The following is a 13,897-nucleotide window of genomic DNA, read 5'->3' as shown; positions in this document are numbered from 1 at the left end:
GGTACGACTGACTATGATACAAAGTGTTATGGTCGCGGGTCTGGAAATTCTTGCAGCGCATCTTCCTCCTGCTGCTGCTGCCCATGTTGAGGTGGTGGCGCACCTTGCTGCCGCAACCGCAACTGCGCCTGCTGACGCAGATATACAAAGTATGCTAGTGCAGACAAGCTCAAGACGAGCAGGAAGCCCTCCAAAGTCCCCTCGGCATCAGCCTCGCCTTGGCTCCAATCATCGCCCTCCAGCTCATCATCGAAACGCTTCAGCCGGCGTTGGTCATACGACTCTGGCAGGTTAGGATCCGCATGGTCGTACTCGTCATGTCCATGGCCATGCTTATTGTCCAGAAACGTATCGCTTTGTTGCTTTGTTAGGCCACCCATCCGCGCGGCAGCCTCCAAGCTATGCTCCTCTTGCTCCGTATACGCCATCATCTCCGAGGAGCCTGCATAGCTGGACCAGAGGCTTGCCGCAGTCGCATCGCCACGTGTTGCAGTGGCCCATAGCGCACGGAGGTGGAGACGGATGAGAGAAAGAAGAACCGGAAGATATGCCTCGGAACGATTGATGACCCAGGCGGTGTCGTAGTAGCGCTTCGCAAGAACGAAGTCTTGTCGCGGCACGCCCACGCCCGTCTCATGCATCCAGGCCAAATTCCAATACGCTAGCGCAGAGAGCCGGCTGTCGGCTGCTGCCTGGTAACAGAACGCTGCTTTGACATAGGACGGGACACCAGGCGACTCTGTACCTAGTCCACGGAAGTAATAGTCGCCCATCTTGACCAATGCATCGATGTTATTCTGCCCGGCACTGCGCGTCCACTGGAGCAGGGCAAGACGATCGTTGCTGTTGTTCTCTTGTGTGCTTTCGACGTCGATGGCTGGAATACGGAACATGCGCTTGTCGCGATCCAAGATCCACGCAATGTTGTTCTGCGCCGCTTCGTACCCTCGCTCGCCGGCCATCATCCAGCCGAGGAGTGCCTTTTCGCGATGACCACGCCGCCACGCCTTCTCCGCACGGTGGAAGACAGGGTTGTCCCAATCGCCGCGCTCGACGACACGCTTAAAGCCAACGACAGCTAATCGGCACAGGTCGTCTTGTTGTGGCCTGGGCGCTTGAGCTGTGGACTGGGGCGAGCGTGCTTGGGCAGAGTTCAATTTCGCGAGCCAGTAGTAAGACTCGAACGGATTACCCCAGAATATCGCTGTCTCGAAGCGCTTCCTGGCGTCCGCTCGATCTCCTATATCGTAGAGGATCTTGGCAATATTGACAATGGCGCCCGTGTGTGGAATCTTCTCGGAAGCAGGGATCTCAAAGGCTTGAACTGCTTTGGCGACGTCGCGAGGTACGCCGAGCCCGTCGCGCAGCATGATGCCTACACCATTGTGCGACACTGCATCCGCCAGGTCGATACCTCGCTGGAACCAGACCCAGGCGCGGTGAAAATCCTGCGGGACACCTTCGCCACGCAAGTACATATGTCCAATCATGCCTGCAGCAGTGCCGGCGTGGCTGAGCAGCGTGTTGTCAACATTCGGCATTCGAACATCTTCGCCACGCTCACCCGGTCCCGCGACCAACTTTGCAGGCCCACCGCGGAGCACTGTGCCGCTGTCGCGCGGCCACACCTGCGACGCAATCCTCAGCAGGTAGCGCAGCGATTTGCCGTAGTCCGTCGCTACGGCGCCGGCCGTCTCGCCTGGGCCCCAGAGGCTGCCGTGATAGTAGATGCGTGCAAGGAAGAGCATGTGCCAAGGCTCGCCATTGTCAGCATGGTACGTGTAGAACTCTAGCATGTCCTCCAAGCGGCGCGAATCAGAGTCGGCGCCGCTGCCCGGCAACGAATTAAGCACTGCATGCATTTGCGGCATTTGCGCTCCTGTTCCTGTTGAAGCAACGGAGGCGCCTGGACCGTACACACCGCCTTCAATATCCGAAAGACGGATCTTAGTATATGGCAGTGTCAGCCCTCCAGGTGGGCCGTTCATGAATCGTGCATATGCTGGATCAGAGAAGTAGATTGGTTCCTGAAGTCAGCGTGCAAATCCCACATGGGCCCCGTGGTTGCCAGTCCGGCTCACAATGGTCAGCCGCTTTCTCATACCAGACCAGCGCGTCTTGACAGGCACTAGGAGTGCCGATACCTGCCCAGTGCCGATAGCCCAAAGAGACCTGTCCATCCGGGTCACCGGACCGTGCGGCGGCCGCAAAGTGCAACAACGCAGAGGCTTGCTCCGCGCCACCCCTGCCAACGCCAAAGATGTCCTCCGCATCATCCTTCTCTTGATCGCCCCGCGTCCCATTCGTGTCAGCGCCTGGACGCACCCCCCCAGCTGCCAACCCATGACCCCAGCCGCTGCCGTCTAGGAATCCCAATCGGACATGCGCGCTGCTGTTTCCCGTAGCTTGCGCAAGCTGCTCGAATGCAGCACGCGCGCGCGGCACATCAGCCGCGCTTCCGTGGGTTCCCCAGAGGTGGTGCTCGCCGAGAACCCAGAGGGCGTCAGACTGGACCTCGCGAAGTGGCCGTTCAAGGGAACTTGTGGTAGTGGAGTCGTTCGTGGGCTCCGCCGGTGGAGACTGCGCTTGCAGAGCAGCAGCAATGATGTCCTTGGGCGATAGGCTGCGCTCAATCGCGTCGGAAGAGACTTTGTCTGTGCCCACGTTGACGATTGCTTGTAGCAGGCTCACGGCCTCTTCGACTCTCTGGGCACGCTTCAGCTCGCCGGGACTGATAACTGGCCTCTTTGTGGGGTCGTGTTTCGTCTGCTCCTTTCCCATCAGAGTTTCAAACACCCGGCCCTTGACCGCTCGGAACAGCCGATCAGTGTAGCTGAGGCCATACTCCTTGTTTCGCTTGTCCGTCGTTCTTGAGAAAGCACCGGTGCCGATGTGAGGTCCAAAGAGTGCCTCGTCGGCAAAAGCCTCCCACTCCGGCCACAGCTGGCGCGGCTGTGCGCTAGGCCAAGCGCGCTCGCTCTTCCTGTCTGTGTCTATTCCTGTCGTCGCGTACTTCTGTTCCGTCTCCGCTCCTCCGTATCCATATCCAAACGCGGCGCCTGCGGGCCTCTGGGTAGACCCAGTACCCAAGAGGCGCCCCACCCCAGCGCCGACTCCGCCACCGGTTGCCCCTGGGTCGCCGCCCGTTATGCCGTGCAGAAATGCAAAGGTGCGCGCAAGAATGAATCGGCCGTACTGTGCTGCACGAGCTGTAGAGGCGAACAAGTCGCTGAGCTTGTGGTAGACGCGTATCACTATGCCAAAGGGACTGTACGTTGCACGAATGATGTCCTTCCAACTGGGCAGAACGGAATGCCGCGGCGCAGAGCTGCCTGTAGCCCCGGATTTACGCGAGGGGTTGGGGTCAGAGTCGCCATCGCTGCCTTCTGGAGCGCCGCTGGAGCCCTTGGAGTTCGACTCTTGCATGCGTCGTTGATGTGCTAACGTGACGGAGCGCAAGAGACGGAGAGCGCGATCATACGCTTCCTGAGGAGTGTAGCGTGCGTTATGGGATCCATCCCTCGGTAAGCTGATGGTTCGCGCAAGAATTTCTTCGTCGCGCTGCTCTTGACCGTCGTTTCGACGAGCATAACCCCGTTTGTCAAGCGCTTCTCCTGCCCCTACTTGGACCTGAGCCTCATCAGCCGGCATTGAGGAACCAACTTGTTGCGCCATGACACCAAACAAGGGTGCCGAACGATATGCACCACTAAGAGTTGCCCATCTCGACGCGGAGACAGCCCCCAGATCAACTGAGGCGGAGACCAGGGGCGAAATGTCATTCGTCGCTATTCTTGGTGCGCCAGGAAGCACAACAGCAAAGAAGCTGAGTAGGAAAATGAGCGACATCCATGTGTGCGCTATGCTGCACCATCGCAGGTGCTGCGATGGTAGCCTTGATGAGATGGCCATAGCGAGATACCGTCCTCTGGGAACGGCTGGATCGTGGACTCGGCGCTTGTAATGACGCAATCACAAACGAGCGTGCTGGTTGTGCTGGTTCTCCGTCCGGGTGTTGCGTCTTTCACCGCGGTTCCATCGCTGCACCTAAAGGATCTGTGCCAAGCAGAAGGACTGCCCCTAGTCAGCCAGCTCCGATAATGCCAAGATGGCTTCAAAGGATGGCCTTGATATTCCCCGAGTCTCATTGACTCATCAATTCAACCTCTCTCCACGTCGATATACAGCTGCCAACCAAAGCACATCTTCCATGGTTAGGTGTGTCCACATGAGCACTCCGGATGGCAAGGCCACCAGAGTGGACCGAGAGAGTCTTTGACCATGATTCGGTGCAAGTATTAAACCCTACTTCACTCGTGACACCCTTTCTCCCTCCTCTCTCATAACTCCACGGCGACGACTCCATTTTTTGTGCATGGCTGGCTTGTCCGGCACCCGCAATCTGCATATGGCACACTCCAGAACAAGAGACGAAAGCCTTGGCCCTTGATCTTTTTCCAGTATCATAGGAAACGGGGCGACAACATTTGAAACATGGCACTGCAGTCAAGAGAAGTCTATACATACAATGTGGGCTGCTCGGTGTAAAGTTGCGATTGCGAAAGCCATCGGGGTATCGGTCCTGGGTGCTCCCCAGGTGAGCGGCAGCAGTGCATGGGAAGAAGAGCTTCCAAAGCGAGGAAACACTCGCAGTATGCGCTGCATCATACCCGTGCAACAGCTAGCGCATCCCTATAGGCAGCCAAATCAAGCCAATCCACGTCTCTTCGTGACGGCGAAGCAGCCTTGGGCCCATCCGGCACGCCGGGCACCGGTGTTGCTTTCGAAGGCGTGGAGTCGCTCGTGCTTGTCGCAACACCAGTATTGGACACCGGGATGGCGTCGATCCCACATCCACAGTCGTACGTCTGGTCCAGCTTGCCGCAATCAAAGTTCGGCTTGCCGAGCCGTTCGTTCACTTTGTTGTGGACGCTGCACAGCCACAGGCTGGCATGCTTTCGTGAGCGCACTTGCGGCGGATATCTCTGAAGGAGCAGCTGGAAATGAGATGCACATTCGCCGCAGGGGTAGAGATGGGAGAAGAGCGTAATAAAATCTTTGAGCTGCTCTGATTGCGCTTTTGTGGGGGTTTCGGGGAAGCGCAGCGTCATGGTGTGTAGAAAGTGCCAGGTTGCGCGGCCGAGTTGTGCCCTATGATGGAAACAGCGAGCGCCGTAAGCTGTCAAGAGATATATGGAAGGTAAGAAACCCACTTGAGACTCACTTGGCTGTAGCATTATCCATTTTCCCCATGATCGCATCAGAGGAGAGATTCAACTCCTCTGCGCCTGTCCCAGCGCCCGATCCCGCACCTTTGGCGGTACTCTGGTCTTTCTTTCCTTTCCCTGAGTGCTTCTTCGTGCATGCCCCAAAATTTAGCCACTTGAATTTGGAGTTCTGCAAGCAGTTCTCCCCAAACGGGTTGCTGAGGGTTGTACTCTTTCCTTTCGTAGTCTCCTGAGCGCCGCCTTCCCCTCCTGCCGGTGGCCGACCTTGGGAAACTTGCCCAGGTGGGTGGAAGAGCCTGTTGGCGTTTTGCTTCAGCTTCCCGCCATTGGATAGCGGTCCCTGATATCCGCCCGGTTCGTACTCGACCAAGTTGTAAGCGGGTGTGGTGTGAGAGATGTACAAGAAAGTCGGCAGCAAGAGCACGGCTGTGGCAATGAATAGCATTGTGAGAAAGCGCGTCATGGTGAAGAGGGCAGAGGAGAACTCGTGGGGGAGTTCGAAGTGTCGGGTGGTTGCTTGTGGCTGACAAAAGGGTATGACAGGGTGCGTGCGCTCTGCGCTGCTGGAATGCTCCCTTTGGTTGCTAAGGGCACAGTTACGCTCGTAACCTTCGTAGAAGTGATCCAATCCTTTTATATTGCTATTGATGGCGATGCTCGATGAGTGGTCCAGAAATGAGCATGCTTGTGAAGTTGACGAGGGAATGAACAGCCAAAGCCAAGTCTGGAGTGTTGTGGTCCTGTGGATCTGCGGTGGCTGCTCATGTCTTAGATGGCGGACAAAGCACCTGGGAGGGACGCAAAATCGTCGGAGCCTCCGAGAGCCATTACTATTAAAGTAGGGTTGCACAACACGGCTCTACAGTCGCGACCGGGCCGACATGATGTCTCGCTCACATCACATCGATGGCAAGTGACCTTTTCTTCCTATCTGCCTTGGTCTACCACTTACCTACATAGTGCGCTGTGTCACACACGAGCATCCTCATTTATCCCTGGCACCATCGTACATTTTCGAAGGAAAGAGACAGCAGCCGTCGGAAGCGTTGCTGACCTGCTTTTTTCCGCCGCTATGCCGCCTCGCAAGTCGGCCCGCATGGCCACTGGCACTAGTAGCAGCGGCATCAGCACCAACACGAAGCCTGCAACGAAGCCTGCAACGAAGCCTGGCGCTGCTCCAACCTCGAACGGGTCACTCGCAGATTCATCTGCTTTGTACAAAACTACGCCTAAGTCGCCACTCTTGCTTGTGGCGCTGGCTGCCTTTTATATCTGCATCGCGTCTCTAACCCTCTGGTCTCACTACTCCCTTCCCACGCCCATCTCGCTCGCCGAGTCCCGTACTTCCGAGCAGGCAGGCGAAGGCGCTTTGTTCAGTGAGGAGAACGCGCTACGCATTATATCCAAGCTCAGCGATGAGATTGGCTACCGTGTGGTCGGGACTGCCGAACATGTACAAGCGGAAGACTGGTTCGAGGCCGAGTTGCGCAAGTTTGAAGGCTGGCACCCGATCGAATTGGATGTATCAGCTGCAGGAAGCAGAAATGCAAGCATGCCACAAAATTCCGCAGAAAATATCAAAGAGTCGTTTGCTACTAATCGCACCGCGCGCGGGCGAGGCCAAGGCGTCGAAGTCGAAGTTTGGAAGCAGATTGGGGACGGAGCGCACCGATTCGACTTTATGAGCTCTGTCGTCTGGAAGAAATATTACGGCATGAGCAACCTCATCGTTCGCATTTCCGACGGCACGGACGAGGGAAAACAGGACGCTCTACTTCTCAATGCTCATATCGACTCGACGCTTCCGTCACCTGGCGCAGCTGACGACGGCGCAGGCGTCGCCGTGCTGTACGAGCTCCTGCGAATTTTCACCACACCTCCACTCGGAAAATTGCATCACTCCATCGTTCTTCTATTCAACAACGGCGAAGAATCTTTGCAGGATGCCTCGCACCTGTACATTACTCAACACCATACCAACTCGTCGGTCCGTGCCGTTGTCAACCTGGAGGCGTGCGGCGTGTCCGGACCCGAGCTGTTGTTCCAGGCCACGAGCGAGAGCATGATCAAGGCGTACAGTACCGTGCCGCGACCTTTTGGAACGGTCCTCGCGAACGATATGTGAGTGATGAGCATGTTACCCTTAGCTATGCAGCCACTGACATTTTCAAGCGTTTTTGTTGTTACCGCAGCTTCTCCACCGGCCTAATCCTGAGCGACACCGACTTCCGACAATTTGTGCAGTACGGCGGCTTGGCAGGCCTTGACATGGCCATTGTCGGCGGTTCGTACCTCTACCATACACGACTTGACATCAGCACCAACATTGAGCGAGGCGTTGTGCAGCACTTTGGCGAAAATGTCCTCGCCATCGTCAAGCACCTGGTCACCTCGCCTGCTTCGACGCTCGCAAAGACTCGCACCGCCGCGCGAGGCACGCTGCCCATCTACTTTTCACTCGCCTCACGCTTCTTTGTCTCCATTTCCTCACACTCGTTCCGCACGCTCAGCATGGGCTTGGCGGCGTTTACCAACTTCCAGCTACAGTCGCTCAATCGCATGGAGAAGCACTTTGGCATGCTCTCGTGCACGTTTGTCGCGTTCGCGGCGACCATTGGTAGCATTGTATCCGCCATCGTCACTTGCAATGCCGTCGCGTTGCTAATGGCAAATGTGCTTGGACGCAGCATGTCGTGGTACGCTCGCGAGTGGTTCCCAGTCCTCCTCTATGGGCCCCCCGCCTTGACCGCAATCCTGACTACGCAGTGGCTATGCGCCAAGATGATCAAGCCTGCGAACAGACCTTATATGGAGCGCGCAACGCTCAGCGGTCATGCGCTCGTCTTTGTTTTCGGTCTGCTCATCATGAACGCCTTTTCCATCGGTTCGGCGTACCTTATGGCCTTGGGTATCCTTACGAGCGCCGTGGCGGCTTTCGTCAACGACATGTTCTTCATCGGCTTTCAGCAGCTTGAGGAGCGTCGTGTTGCCGTCGACAATCGCGTACACCATTGGACTTACTTTATCATCGCCGTCATCCCTGCTTGTGTTGGAACAGAGGGCCTCGTGTCCTTCCTTGATCTCTTTGTTCCGCTGACCGGACGTATGGGCGAGGTTTCGCGTGAGTCTGCTGATACCTTGTCTATTAAGGCAGTTGATGCTGACACTTTCCTTTGATGTGCTTGTTTGGCAGCTGCCGACAACATCATCGGGTGAGTCGACTACATTCATATGCCTGGACCTTTCTGCGGACTGAACCCATTTTCATCCTTTCCGTCTGCAGAACTATCGTCGCGGCCCTGACATTTTTGTGTTTGCCAATGAGCATGCCGCTCGCCCATCGCTTCGGCTCAGCTGCGCTGAAAAAGACCATCGTCGTTCTGCTCGGTGTTTCTGTCCTATCGATTAGCATTTTTGCCACCAGGTCGCCGTTCGACAAGTGGCATCCTAAGCGCCTGTTCGTTCATCAATCTCAAAATATCACGTCCGGCGAATGGTTCATGAACCTGGGTTCTGCGGATCCTGCGCCTGGCATGCGGAGATTAGTGGACGATGTGCATACACTCCTCGGTTTACCCTCTGAGCCGGCACAGCTGAAGGAGATGTCAGAGTACAATGTGGACTTTGACATCCTCTATCCTGTTTCCGCTTTCCTGACGCCATACAAGTTCCGCATGGAGACGCCAGTGCTGAGTGGAGCCGAGCAGCACCCGAACTTCCGTGTTCAGGCCTTCGATGAGGTGCTCGATTTGCAGGCCGGCACGCGCAGTCTGACGCTGCAGATCGACCACCCAGGGCTCATCTGGTCTGTCGTCGCTTTTGATGCAGACATTCTCGAATGGGACTTGCCGTCGGACCCGCCCAAGGGTCGACAGCGGCACCACATCAAAGAAGTCTCGCGGCATGGCACTTCGCAGTGGACCATCAAGCTTTTGCTGAGGATGGACGACGCTGCGCTCGAGGCCGCACGGAAGCGGGGAAATGACAAGAGTGCGTTTGGGAAGGTCATCAAGGTGGCACCCGGGCATGGCGACCAGGCCGCCAGCGCTGAGCGTGATCCGTCACGTCTGTGGATTGACTTTAGCGGCCTCGACGAGCGAGGAATGTTCCCCAGTAATAGAGATAGACAATCTGCCAACATTGCCAACTTTGCGCGCATGGACGCGGCCCTACAAGAGCACCACCCAGAAGTAGACGCGATGCTCCTGACTGTTGTCGCTGGCGTTGCCGTTTGTTAAGTGTGGGTAACTATTTGTGTAGATAAGATGCCCACCTGCTAGATATGATACCCAATAGAAGGGTGCAATATGAGTCGAAAGAGCTGACGGACACTGCAACCCTGGAAGACCCGCAACGGTCTAAGGCGGACATTGGACTATCGATAATTTTTGACCAAGATAAATTTGACAATTGTATCTTTACAGGGCCGATGATGGCTCTTGTGCAGTAGTGAGTCTGAAAGCAAATTATACAGCGAGCAATGCAAGTGAACGGATAAGATAAAGTGTGGAAATTGGGCTAGTAATGACAGGAGGTCATGTGTGAGATTCCTTGCAATGTAGGTTGAAAACATTTTGGTCCAGGTCATCGTGCCGGTGCTGATGTCCAGAATTCGTTTTCGTCTTCCTCAGGACCAGCAAGTTGTTCCAGCAGTGGTCGTCCACGCGCAAAGCTACTTAAGTCGCTCCCTATCGTACCGCTCGATTCGAGGGCGGCGAGCAGATCAGGATTGACGAGTCCCGAGGAATATGCTGCGGCCGATCGGTCTGCTGCCATGTCACTGCTGGTGACTGGTCCTGAGGGCGACGAGGCGCCACCGCCCGGTTGGCCGGAAGGCATCTGCACGAGTAGGGCTTGATTCTGCGCCCGTAGATCCCCCCGCGCGGCAGGCATGTTGGAGATGGTATCGTACTGCGGTGGCAAGTCGACGATCGCATCCTCCGCGTCGATGTTGTCATCCATCAACAGTCCAGCATCAGTGTGTTGCACAAAGCGCGTACCATTACCGCTGCTTCCGCCGCCGCCCCCCGAGCTGCTCGTTGAGCGTGAGGGACCCATGCTCTGAGCATGATTCTGGAGCAGTGGGGAGCGAGTTGTTGCCGACAGGCCCGTGGTCGAGTTGCTGGGGTACATGCCAACAGCGCCGGCTGAGGGGGAGCTCGGCCATATTGGCGAACCCATACCAGTTGGCGCGTACGCGTACGGAAACCGGTACGTCGTACCTGGCCCCGCGCGTTCGCCAGGCTTGCCTGTTTGGCGTGGAGACGTCGACCCGGTAGGTGCATTGTCTTGAGAGGTGAACGCTCCGCAATCTGAAGCGGCGTACGCCGAACTTCGCTGCTGTGACGCACTGCCGCCCCCAACCGATGCCCTCGCACCAGTACCAGTTCCACTGCCTGTGCTCGCATTGAAGAAGTGCAGCCACGAATCTGTGCCATCGTTGCCAGCGAGCAAGAGAGGCGGTGCTGCCGCGCCGCGTGCTGCGTGTCTGCTGGCACCACGGGCCAACGGAGTTGAGGACGGCGAAGACAAGTCCTGCAGCTCTGTTTCTTCACTGTCGTCTCGACTGCGCTGTTGCGGCCCGTGTCTGTCCAAGGGCCCATATGCAATCACTTCACCGCGCGAGGAGGCGAGGCCGGCGGCGGTAGCGCTGGCCCCAAGATCGATGCTCACATTTCCCGTTACGTTTCTATTTCCGTTTACCGCACCATTTCCATCCGCCAAACTGCTCGCATGTGTGCTATGCAGCGTGGCAAAGCTACCGCGGTACTCACACGTGCCGGTGAAGATACCGCGATGGATGGGTGCGGTAGGATCGGCCGGTTTGCTGCTCGGCACATCCCACTTCGTCACCGCTTGGCGCCTGCGCCTCGCTGTGCGCTTGCGGCAGAGGGACCATACGATCTGCGCTGCTGCAGCTGCTACAACTGCGACGATGACGAGGGAGATAATGATGCCGAGCAGGTGCTTCGACAGCCGGCGGCCTCCGCTGCTGCCGTTCGCAGAGTCGCTTGGAAGCTTCGAGCTGCCCCAGCCAGGTAGTGGCGTGCCCTGCACGACGGTCTGCGTAGCGATGAACGTCACGAGCGTCACATCTCCTTTGGTCGCCCTGGTTAGCGTCGCGGTCGATGCTGTGACGTAGCTGTACGGGAGCCCGGTTGCGCCTGCGATGGGCACCGTCGTCGTCGGCCGCGGGACCTTGTCATCGACTCCGGATGAACCGTTGTTCGTGTTGTACGCGTTGCCGAGACACGTGTTGCTGACTAAGTTCTCATCGAGCCCGACGACGTTGCGCTGTGAAACGCCGCCAGTGACGTGCTTGCCGGTATCGGTCATGGTGAAGAAGAACGACGTGCCGGCCCGGAGCGGCAGCGTCACATTCGTCGAGCCAGAGCCCTGCTGCTTGAATAGGGGATTATCAGGTAGAGGGATGCTGATCGGTGGCTGATTCTCGGGGAGGATGAACATCGTCATCGGTGGTACCCAGGCGCCTTCCCATGTGACGAGGTAATCCTTGCATTGCTGCGGAGTACCAGTTGGGAAAAAGATGAAATCGGCGGGCATTCGCGGATCCGGACATTCCCCGCGGGCCGAGGTGCGCGGTTGCACGGTTTGTGCGGAAGAGGAGTTGGACATGAGGTTTTCCTTGTCGGTTAGCGCGACGATAACGTTTGTCGAGGAGTTCCCGAAATCTGGCACTAGGAAGCGATAGTTCCACAAGCCCTGGTGCTTTGGCGCGTAGTCATCAGGAACTGGGTCATCAAGAAGAGAAAGGATCAGTAGGCGAGCGAAAGTAAGCATCGACGACGGCGTGTGATGCTCGACGCACTTTGAAATTGATAAGGAAAGAAGTTGGAGAAGGCCACCACGACGTTGAACGGGCCGGTGCCGCGCGAAGGATCAAAGGTGATGTTGACTGCATTGCACATGAGCGAGTACAGGCGGTCAGTCGGGTTGTGAAGTGAGTCCCTTGCTGCAACCCGGATCCACAAGGTGCACTCACCATACTGGCACATAGTCGCCTGGGTGACGGAGAGTGTAAAGTCTGCTGTTCCCGCATCGTCGGGTCCTGTGCCCGACTGGCGTGGCACGATTCGATCCGACAGTGCAGGCCAGGAAGACGATGGTGATTCACCTGCATCTATGTCGACTTCAATGCCGTCGCCGGTATCGTCACCGAGCGGAAGAGCGCGGTGCTTGCCTTTGTCGACGCGGCCTTGGTTCGGTGTCAAGGCAGCAAAGCGAGACGATGCGTATGTCGGCGGTGAGGAGAGAACTGGCTGCGTTGCCAGCGATTTCGAAAACGGATTCCGCTTCGATGAAGCAAAAGCAGAGGCTGAGCTTTCGCCACGTCGTTCTCCTGCCGCCAAAGCATCGCGGAGTGGGATAGTCTTCCTATCGCTTCGACCTAGCTCCGCTACCCTTGCACTTGCAGCTCTGCTCTGCCGTCCCTCCATTTTGATTGCCCCGCGAGCTGTTCCCGCTCCCTTGGACGTTTGCAGGGTCGGAAATAAATTTCTCCCGTTGAGCCTTGAGATCTACCGTGCAGCTCGACCGACCCAATGTCTGAGCATGCCAAAAAAGCACAATCCTTTCATGAATAGGATACCGCTGCTGCCCGTGCTTCCAACATGCGTGCAATGGCGATTCAACGGGTCTGCCTTCCTTTTTCTCCTAGATGAAAGTAGTTCCGAAGAAATCTGTCTTAGAAAGGTGCTTAGAAGCTATTCCTGGGGTGCCTGTCTGCCGTCGCTGGCTTGGCGTGCCTGCGCCGGGTCACGCGCTCCCAGCGGCAGAGACGAGATATGAATGGATGCTGCAGATGGCTGAGCGAACTGGGGGGTTTTTTCGCGTCAGCGCCGAATCTGCGCCGTCGAGCGGTACGTGAAGCCTGGGCCTCCTTCGTCGCCCTTGTCGTCGTCAGGGCGGAGATGATTCTGTTGAACAGGGCCTCATCCACGCTCATCAGGAAGACTCGTTGATTTCCATGGAGAGAATCGGCGACTCTCATCCAAGCAAATTGACGAAGACGAGGCCACAGGTAGACAGCAGGCCAGCAGCTTAAAGCTACATAGCCTGGCATAAGCTCTCAGTCATTTTCGGCGTTTGTTTGAGGGTTGGCCATCGGGGAGAGTCATGCACCAGACTAAGCCCATGAATTTCAAAATAACCACAATTTTTGTCCTCATATACGGGCATTTTCTGCATACTCCCCGAATTCGTACGGGACCTGAACCTCTTGCTGGCGAAGCGCGAAAGAGCACAGTGCTCTCGAGCTGCTGCCGCCAGTCGCCAGCTCCTCCGCGTCCATGTCCCCCATGTTTCTGTGTGGGGGGGAGGGGTTGCTCGCTATCTCTGCATGTTCGACAAGGATGCAATGCAGTGCTTGCCGTTCATGATGCACAGACATGGCGAACACGACCACACACGACTCCTCAATACTCATTTTTTTTACTGTACGTCTATGTATGTAGTACGATGAGATTGCATGTGCGAACTTCGAGGCGTGAACCCATTGTTCGCCGCCTTATGCACGTACATACATGGGCGTGGGGCCAATTGTTGGAATGATTTGGACGGTTGGCCGCTAGTGCCAGGGAGAACGGGCCCTGGTGGAAAGTCAAAGCGACCTCAACCCAAGGGGGCTGCGGTCACCCGACGACGCGTCA

General features: G+C 56.8%; 4 protein-coding genes across 4 annotated transcripts; 1 reads left to right on the top strand and 3 right to left on the bottom strand.

Moving 5' to 3' along the window:
• Window positions 1–26: 26 nt before the first annotated feature.
• K437DRAFT_267688 (uncharacterized protein) lies at window positions 27–3,675 on the bottom strand (the record flags this gene model as incomplete). The annotated part of the gene is made up of 2 exons (XM_013388593.1): window positions 27–2,002; window positions 2,082–3,675. The coding sequence occupies 2 exons, from the start codon at window positions 3,673–3,675 to the stop codon at window positions 27–29; spliced, it is 3,570 nt and encodes a 1,189-aa protein (XP_013244047.1).
• Window positions 3,676–4,835: 1,160 nt separating this feature from the next.
• On the bottom strand, window positions 4,836–5,262 carry K437DRAFT_218372 (uncharacterized protein; the record flags this gene model as incomplete). Its single annotated transcript, XM_013388592.1, has 2 exons — window positions 4,836–5,151; window positions 5,225–5,262. Coding segments are annotated over 2 exons (354 nt in total), but the record flags the coding sequence as incomplete, so codon positions are not given.
• Window positions 5,263–6,192: 930 nt separating this feature from the next.
• K437DRAFT_255620 (uncharacterized protein) lies at window positions 6,193–9,540 on the top strand. The gene is made up of 4 exons (XM_013388591.1): window positions 6,193–7,349; window positions 7,421–8,349; window positions 8,422–8,440; window positions 8,512–9,540. Exons 1-4 carry the CDS (start codon window positions 6,301–6,303, stop codon window positions 9,464–9,466), a joined length of 2,952 nt encoding a protein of 983 aa, XP_013244045.1. The 5' UTR covers window positions 6,193–6,300; the 3' UTR covers window positions 9,467–9,540.
• Window positions 9,541–9,639: 99 nt separating this feature from the next.
• On the bottom strand, window positions 9,640–12,815 carry K437DRAFT_88015 (uncharacterized protein). Its single transcript, XM_013388590.1, has 3 exons — window positions 12,232–12,815; window positions 12,058–12,144; window positions 9,640–11,980 (listed from the first exon to the last, which is right to left on the bottom strand). Exons 1-3 carry the CDS (start codon window positions 12,683–12,685, stop codon window positions 9,813–9,815), a joined length of 2,709 nt encoding a protein of 902 aa, XP_013244044.1. The 5' UTR covers window positions 12,686–12,815; the 3' UTR covers window positions 9,640–9,812.
• Window positions 12,816–13,897: the final 1,082 nt, after the last annotated feature.

The sequence above is a fragment of the Tilletiaria anomala genome (assembly GCF_000711695.1).
Source record: "Tilletiaria anomala UBC 951 chromosome Unknown K437scaffold_26, whole genome shotgun sequence".
In the NCBI taxonomy this organism is placed as follows: domain Eukaryota; kingdom Fungi; phylum Basidiomycota; class Exobasidiomycetes; order Georgefischeriales; family Tilletiariaceae; genus Tilletiaria; species Tilletiaria anomala.
The sequence above is the reverse complement of the archived record's forward strand: the minus strand, read 5'-3'. Positions and strand labels throughout refer to the sequence as shown.